The sequence below is a fragment of the Penaeus japonicus genome, unplaced genomic scaffold (assembly GCF_977035675.1).
Source record: "Penaeus japonicus unplaced genomic scaffold, GWHDUDI00000001_assembly GWHDUDI00000025, whole genome shotgun sequence".
Taxonomy (NCBI): Eukaryota; Metazoa; Arthropoda; class Malacostraca; order Decapoda; family Penaeidae; genus Penaeus; species Penaeus japonicus.
This window is the reverse complement of record NW_028234427.1, coordinates 15,212,822-15,222,003: the sequence shown is the minus strand read 5'-3', so window position 1 is coordinate 15,222,003 and position 9,182 is coordinate 15,212,822. Positions and strand designations below refer to the sequence as shown.

Below are 9,182 nucleotides of genomic sequence, written 5' to 3'. Positions count from 1 at the left end.
TATTAGCATCTGTTTCAGGGAGGATAAAATGGCAGCAACTACCGACGATTGTCCTGGGGGGGCAGAGGGGGTTCTCAAGGAGTGGGGTAATTGGACCCCCTTCTCCTATTTCAGGGTGATATCCCTTATCCCCCATTTGTGAAAATTTAAAACATGGTCTATTTCTAGATCGATATATATATATATATATATATATATATATATATATATATATATATATATATATATATACATATATATATATAATACCACAACGCCAAAATCTAGATAGCTAACAAGCATTTAGGTAACACTTATATATGATATATGGTAAGATTAATATATGCGAACATGCCTATTGTTTTCGTGATCATAAGTCGGATCTGAAGTACAAACGTTTGCATTTTGGCGAAGTGAGGTTTCAGTTCAGTACGCGTACGCAATTGAAATCAGCCCATTTTCGAAATCTCGTGCTCACAGCACCCCTCCCCTAACCCATTAGTAATATGGGCTCGAAGTGCTCGCTCAATGACTCCCATAATCAGCTGTCTCCGTGATAGACACCTGGGTACACCAGTGCCTGGAAGTCTGTTGTGTGATATCAGAGGTTTATACTGTTACCATAAAAACACATATTGATGTGACCTCAGAGGTTTTTTGTGAATGTCATATCTTTGTTTTACTTGTTCTTGGAAAAAATGCAAGACCTATTTTTAAAAAAGGAGTCATTACACGTGGTTCGCGATATATCATCCCCATGGCCACGCTACTAATCGTTAATACAGATATATTTACTTACATTTTGAATGATTGGTTCTTCTACTATAACTCGTTTTTTTCATAACGCTGCGATGGTTTATTGTTATTTTCTATGAATATTCAACAGGGTCTTGATTTCATTGGCGTGTTGTTATTACGGCTTCTTAATTATCTCCATAGTTTCCCCTATAAAAGTTTTTGTTTTCTTTGAATCCAATCGAGCGCTTTCGTTTTCTTTGAATCCTATCGCTTTGGATAAACACTTACTTAAATAATCTCCGTAATGGAATTCCAAATCTTAATATTGTGTATAATGAAATGCCTATGATATATATACTGAGCCTATAATACCTCTAGATTTCATTAGATCATATTAGATCCAATGATGACCTATTTTGTCCTTCGCGGTGATTTTACGAAATGCTGAATGTGACATAGTTTTATAAACTGAACTAATGACATACAAACTCAGCCCGCAGAGACATCGAGAATTTTGTGGCTGAGAAGTTTCGCCTCCAGCTTTGAGGTTGCAGCTTGTGGGATTAAGCTTTAAGTAAATGTTTTCCTGGGAAACTGATAGGTGCACTTGCTTGAGTTTAGTGATTTAGCATCTCCCATAGGTTAGGTGACTCGGTGGATGTTTCATTAATTGTATCAAGAAGTATAATTGATACAGATATAAATAATACATACAGATATAAATAATACATACATATATATATACACACATACACGCACACACACACACACACACACACACAGACACACACACATACACAACCACACACCCACACACACACACACACACACACACACACACACACACATACACACACACACACACACACACAACCCCCACCCCCTACACACACACAAATATATATATATATACATATATATATATATACATTATATATGTATATACATATATATATATATATACATTATATATGTATATACATATATATATATATATATATACATTATATATGTATATACATATATATATATATATATATATATGTACATACATATATATGTACATACATATATATGTATATATATATATATATATATATATATATATATATATATATATATATATATATATGTATGCCTGTATAAATTGTATATATATATATATATATATATATATATATATATATATATATATATATATATATATATATTTAAACATGCCTATTCATATATGCCTATATATATATATATATATATATATATATATATATATATATATATATATATATATATATGTATGCCTGTATATATTGTATATATATATATATATATATATATATATATATATATATATATATATATAAACATGCCTATTCATATATGCCTTATATACTTTATATTACAATACCAATCATATCGATTGAAGTTGTAGTTATCAAAATATAACGATTAAAAGTTTAATCTAGTAAAGAGATAGGTAAACAAATAATAGTCATAAAAAATAATAATAAAAATGAAAACAAACATGATTTAGATTTTTTTGATTGGTTAAAGGATAAGAGACATTGAGGATTCCAATGCACTGAGAATAAACACTTTCATAACCATTAAGTCACAACATTCGCAGCCCGAGTGGCTCGAAACACTCGGATGAAATAAATGAAATTGAGTAAGACACTCTCCTCAGAGATATAATACCAAAATAACATGAATATGAGCATGGTTCGGCAGCTCTATGTGTGTATGGAATGTTTGCATGACCGAGATTCTCTGTGAAGTGATAAGCGCCGCCCTCTGGAGCACGTGCAGGTTCGTGAAAACAGTGTCAAGGGTAATGATATGGGAGCTGGGTAGGGGATAGGGGTAGAGAGAAGAGAGTAAGGGCAGGAAATCGAACGAAAACGAATGAAATAAAGCAAGCAGAAAGGTGAAAATGGGGAAAGCAAGCAAAGGGCATAAACGAAAGAACAGGAAAGTAAGAAACGAGGGGGAAAATGCATGAGATCAGAAGACGAGGAAATGAGGCAAAGGTATAAACGAGACAGAATAACTTTGTCAATAAAGGGAAGTAACTAGCGCGTTAAGATAAAATCTTCATCAGAGTTAAATCAGATACAATTATCGCGTCATGATAAACTCAGTCCTAGACGAAAAGAGAAAAGGTCAGTTGGAAAGCTGAATGGAAGGAAACAAGGAGGGAACGAAGAGCGAGAGAAGAAGACAGAAAAGCTGAAAAAGTAGTGAAATGGTAGACAGGTTGCACAGAAGAGTAGGTGAGGAGCGCAAAGTACGCGGGGAAGAAGCAGATGGGAGACTTTACGTAATGATAATGATAACGATGATAATATTGGTATTAACAAATAATGATAGTTGTGGGGTTTTCTTGCCACATTCGTGCAGCAAATAAAGATGTTCTTTGGGCTGGCCATTTAAACACGTGGTGTTGCTGTGCGTCTGCTAATTTATTCAGAAAATTATATTGATGTAAAATTATTTACACTTGTTTCAATGCAGTTAAAATATATAGTCTTCATAATGGAAATACATACACCTGATAAATGGTGTAACATAAACTAAACATGTCTTTCTTGTAGTAAATAAGCGTAAAATAAAAACATCAAATATTGGTGGAACATGGGAGACATTATGTATGTCAAAGAAAACGGACCCGCCGTTCGGGGGGACTTAGATAAACTTTTTAATTTCTAAATTTAACATTCTCCCGGCCATAGGGGGCGATTAGCCGCCTATACAATAAATCAATGTTTTACACTTACCTTAAGCTTCTTAATAAGGTATGCTACTTACAAATAATTCAAAAATAAATCACTTCTTCTATCACAATTAATAACAAATCCTTTGGCACTTAAAGGACTACATTTGTTGCTTCATTAACAAAACAGTAGTTTCTTATCTTCAACATAATTAAACGACACTTTGGTGCAATATACACAGTTTATAATTCTGTATTGACTTATATATCTAACTTAATTGGAGCTATAATAACTCTACCCGTCCTAGACTTTCTAGGTACTTCATCACTTACATTATTTAAGGGTACTTTAATACTTCCATCAGTTAAATCTACATCACAATGAATGTTATCACTTGAAACATCCTCAAATTTTGCTACTTCATCAGGAGCAGACATATTCTCATGTTTACTTATCTCTAAATCATATGCTCTTTGTATGGGTCTAATCACTTCACCTTTCTTAGTTTTTACCTTTATACTTCTTATAATTCCATCTTTACCCGGAAATATATCAACAATTATTCCAATAGGCCACTTTAGTCTAGGAATATTATCTTCTTTGATTAATACAAGATCTCCTTTAGACAACTTACAATTTTGAGTAAAACCCTTTACAACATTAGGCAAATTAGTTATGTAATTGTTGCTCCACACCTTCCAAAAATGTTCTATCTTTACATTTTGCACTATTGCCCTCTCATTCAAGTCTTCGGCATTTACATTGCATGACGCAATTTCTACTGAGGGTTTGCTATGAGGGTTACATCCAAGAATGAAATGGGAGGGAGTGAGGTAGTGGAGAGGGTCTAGGTTTTCACTTACATTTGTCAAGGGTCGAGAGTTAATACATCCCTCTATCTCAACAAGTACAGTTTCTAGTTCACGGACACTTATATAATTAAGACCTAGAGTTTTACGTAGGGCAAGTTTGACAGATCTAATGAGACGTTCCCACCAACCACCCCACCAAGGGGATCGAGGGACTATGAATTTCCATTTGGGGGCTAGATGTCCATACATGTCCACTATTTCACTTTTAGCTGCCATAAAGGTACAATCATACAAAGAATGAGATTCTGTAAGTTCAAGTTCAAGATGAATGGCCCTTACTACACCACAGGTAAACAATAAAACATAAAACTTCTTGTCAGGGAAATCAGCACAAAAGAGGGGGCCTGCATAATCTAAACCCGTTACACTGAAGGGCCTGGGAGTAGTTATTCTTTCTTTGGGCAGTGGCGCTACAGGTTGACTACAGGGTCTAGAATCAAGCCAACGACAAATCAAACATTCCTTTACTATGGTCTTTGCTAATTTCCTTACACTAATAGTCCAAAATTGAATTCGTATGGATGATATCACACTATCCACACCAGCATGCTTTAAGTATTTGTGCTGAAATTTGATTAAGAGCTTAGCATATTTACCTTTGGGAATTATGAAAGGGTGTTTTATGTCATAGTCTAACTCTGAGAATTCGAGATGACCTTTGATTCTAAGCAATCCCTTGTTATCAATGAATGGGTCTAACTTTCTTAATTTTGAGCTGAGAGGAAGAGTCTTGTTGCTTGAGAGAAGCCTAATTTCATTTGCAAATGCTTCCTGCTGTATATTGTATATTAATTTCAAACTAGCCAATTCTATTTCTTCAGCAGTGAGGGGACCTTGCATCTTCCTCCCTTTACAATTATCTATGAATCTTGACACATATGCTGTTACCCTTAAGGCCTTTTCTAATTCACTAAACTTCTCTAAATCTATCAAGGGAGAGTGTGTCACTTGAACACTAAGGCATATAGGTACACTTGTAGTACAGGGCACTTCTAAATCTAAGATTTGTTTTACATCTTCCTTATCATGACAAAGGACACTGGCTAACATAGGAGGTCCATACAACCACTGACTATTATGAGCAAGTTTGTCTGCCAACACGTCACGAGTCATTACATCAGCAGAGTTTTCATCACTAGGACAATGCTGCCAGCACTCTGGTGATGCGAACTCTTTAATTTCCTTTACTCTATTTGCAACAAATATATCTTCTTGCTTAAGTCACCTTTGATCCATGACAAGGCAATTGTGGAGTCGCTCCAACACATAACTTTATTTCTACTGTCTAAATGTAGGGAGTTTTTTACAAAATTTACAAGATTAGTAATCTACTACACAAGAGAGCACCTATTAACTCTAATCGTGGTAATGTTAATGCCTTTATTGGTGCAACACGTTACTTAGACATAACTAATGAGACCTTAAATGAGCCATTGTCCACAGGTACACGGAGATACACACATGCGACATATCCCTTTTCAGGCATCACCAAACCCGTGCAACTCAATATTATCCTTAAGATCTCCCCAAAGCATACCTGGAAAATAACTTCTATCCACGTGAAATGCATTGAGACTGACTACTATGAATCCACTTTTGAAACTTTACTTTTAACTCTAAGGGCAATTCTTCATCCCAATCTAACTTTAATTTCCACACCTCTTGGAATAGAATTTTACCATACATGATGAATGGACTTATAAGACCTAAAGGGTCAAACATCTTTGCTATTATACTTCGAATACTTCGTTTGGTGTGGGCTACTTCTACACTGGCATCAGGTTTTCTACAATCAATGAAGGTATCTTGTACATTACACCACCTCAACCCTAACACACTACTTGACTCATCACCATCATGTATGTGATACACACCATCTTTTGACTTAGAAGTAAATGACATACAGTTTGAAACTAGCTTTGTAAGATCCATGCTACAATCTGCCAGTATACTACGTGCGTCACAGAATTTATCATGTGCATCCTTAACTGAATCTGCCCCACTCAACCAATTATCTGTGTACATATCAGTCTTTAGTTCTTGGACTACTTTACTATGAGGATACTTAGCAAGATGGGTTTTGATTGTGACATTCAAAAGAAAGGGACTAGATGTATTGCCAAAGGGAACACGATTGAACCTCATGTGTCTTATGGTGCCATCCTCTTTAGGCAGCAAAAACCTATGCATATCCTTGTCTTCCTTGCGTACATTTATTTGCAGAAATGCCTTCTTTATATCTGCAGTTATAGCAATGGGCCAACGACGAAAGCGTACTAAAACTTCAACTAAATCTGGGTTAAGTGAAGGGCCAGAATAAAGACAGTCATTTAAAGAAACACCATTAAAGCAGGAGGCTTTATCACAGGACAGTGAGGCATGTAGTATACAGGATTTACATTTGAAATTTCATTACTAGGTACTTCTATTATGTTTTCATCCTTATAACTAGCCAACACCTTGAGATAATCTTTCTTTAATTCTTTATCTTTATCAAGCTTCAGTTGTAACCTATTAAGTCTCCTCCTCGCAATAATTTCATTATTTATGAGTTTTTCCTTGACTGAATCATTCTTCCACGGCAGTGCAACCTCGTTTCTATCAGCTTTAAACTGTACAGTATTCTTAAATTCCTGCATTACTTTTGAGTCACTATTATCTTGCACTGCCTCCTTTGTCTTAATTCCAACAGTTTCTAAATCCCAAAACTTACACAAGTCAGAATCAGACAGGGGGGAAATACACAAAAGCCGTGTTCCAGAATACCTGGAGGTGGTGTGAGCAGACTCAGGTAACCTTCCAGAAAACACATACCCAAAGATGGACCTCATGGCCACAACACACTCCTTCTGGATGGCATCTGCTGCTGAAATTAATGTCCAGTAGTAATCAAGACCAATTAACACATCTATCACCATGGGGGAGGCACTGTTGTAATCATCTGCTAATTCAACATGGGAGAAAGAATTTAACACATGGTTAGGCACAACAGGTCTCACAAGAGGCTGACAAATCTTAGGAATTTCAGCTGTAATGACAGGAACAACATTATTATCTTTATCTAACATACTTAATTTGAAAACATTTCTATGTTCATCTTTTCCAGCACTGTGACCCCCAAAACTAGAATAGGGAATTGGGTTACTGGTTAGCCATTGTGGTTTGCATTTCTTAACAAAACTACTACTTATATAACTTCTATCAGCCCCATTATCAAACAACACTTTAGCCGTAACAACCCTACCATCAGTACCACATACTTTTACCTTGGCTGTCTGTAAGACTGTACAACTACCACCTTGACTAGACATGAGTGTTACGTTGTCCGACTTCTGACCCTTGTTGACTTCTTCTTCTTGTCTTGGGCTAAAGTCCAGTTTGACGCCACACATGAGGGTATTGTGGTTTCCTTCGCAGCTTGCACACTTTATCTGAGCCTTGCAGAATCTTGAAGAGTGTCCACTGTTAAGGCACTTAAAGCAGACACCTAGACTTCTAATCTTCTTCTAATCTTCGTTCCTGTCCACTTAACTTCTGCACATTGAAGCAGTTTTCAGGCTTGTGTTTCTTCTTACAAAAACAGCAGACAGGAGGTTCTTGCTTAGACGAGGTATGAAGGGCTGCAGTAGAAAACTTCTTCTCCTTGGGGGCACTACTTTCGGTCTTTCCCTCAGCAACATTCTTCTTTCCTCTGAAGGCTTCGGACCGCTCTAATCTTGAGATCTCCTTATACAGGAAGTCGAGGAGAAAGTCTAAATCACTCTCATGTCCATCCCCATCTCTAGCCGCAGGTCGTGAGGCAAACGGGAGAGGATAATCGGAGTGAGGAACACTTCACACTGCTTCCCAGTGATGCCTAATGCTTCTAAACTGCGGACGTGTGTAAGAATTTCATCACGAAGCTTCCACAGCTGCGTCACTGTCTTTTAACCACTTGCACTTATGCTAAGTTTACCATTCAGAAGAGCTTGGACATGGGTAAAGATGATTCTTTCTTTCCTGCCATATCTCTCCTTCAGAAGATTACATGCCACTTGACAATTGGCACTTGTGTGGGCCAATCCTTTAACCACATTCTTGGCATCTTCCAGCAGTGACAATAAATATGCATACTTGCTAATTACTGGAATGTCAGTTGTATCAATGTGGGAAATGAACTGGTCCCTGAATGACTGCCACTGAATAACATCACCCGAAAACTTGGGTAACTCTAACTTGGGTAACTTGACGTTCACAGCTGCTTGACTATCTTGGGACACTACATCTTGCGCGTCGGCCGCTACTATTTTTTTAACTTTGGCTTCAGATAGTATCCTAAATTTGGCACACTGTGTTCGAAATTCATGGGCATCATCCAATACTTGATCGAGTGCACTATCTTCTACAACACTCATATTTTTCTTGTACTTCGTCAAACTTCTCTAGTCTCTTATCATATTGCTTGATGGCGTGTTCTAATTCTATTAATGTGACATCGGGTTTAGCAAGGATATCACATATGGCCTCAGACGCTCGTGTCAACCAGCCCTTGCACGCACATCTTGCCTTTTTTATCTTCTTCATCTTATATTCACTGCACTGAAACTAGTTTATTATGTTCTTTACCTTGTTGGGATCTTATTCCCGGGTCTGGGCACCAAAAATGTGGGGTTTTCTTGACACATTCGTGCAGTAAATATAAATGTTCTTTGGGCTGGCCATTTAACACGTGGTGTTGTTGTGCGTCTGCTAATTTATTCAGAAAATTATATTGATGTAAAATGATTTACACTTCTGTTTCAATGCATAGTCTTCATAATGGAAATACATACACTTGACAAATGGTGTAACATAAACTATACATGTCTTTCTTGTAGTAAATAAGCGTAAAATAAAAAAC

The 9,182-nt window shown here is 36.4% G+C and overlaps 1 protein-coding gene across 1 annotated transcript in view; it reads right to left on the bottom strand.

Moving 5' to 3' along the window:
• Positions 1-504: 504 nt before the first annotated feature.
• The window catches only part of LOC122266591 (uncharacterized), an 11,071-nt gene continuing 2,393 nt past the window's right edge, over positions 505-9,182 (bottom strand). Inside the window, exons 3-10 of the mRNA XM_086551719.1 lie at positions 8,909-8,932; positions 8,689-8,763; positions 8,259-8,603; positions 7,836-8,082; positions 6,720-7,750; positions 5,912-6,597; positions 3,764-5,518; positions 505-567 (exon numbers count right to left, since the gene is read on the bottom strand). Of these exons, the coding sequence (XP_086407845.1) occupies positions 505-567; positions 3,764-5,518; positions 5,912-6,597; positions 6,720-7,750; positions 7,836-8,082; positions 8,259-8,603; positions 8,689-8,763; positions 8,909-8,932 (4,226 nt within the window). The remainder of the gene's footprint in view (positions 568-3,763; positions 5,519-5,911; positions 6,598-6,719; positions 7,751-7,835; positions 8,083-8,258; positions 8,604-8,688; positions 8,764-8,908; positions 8,933-9,182) is intronic.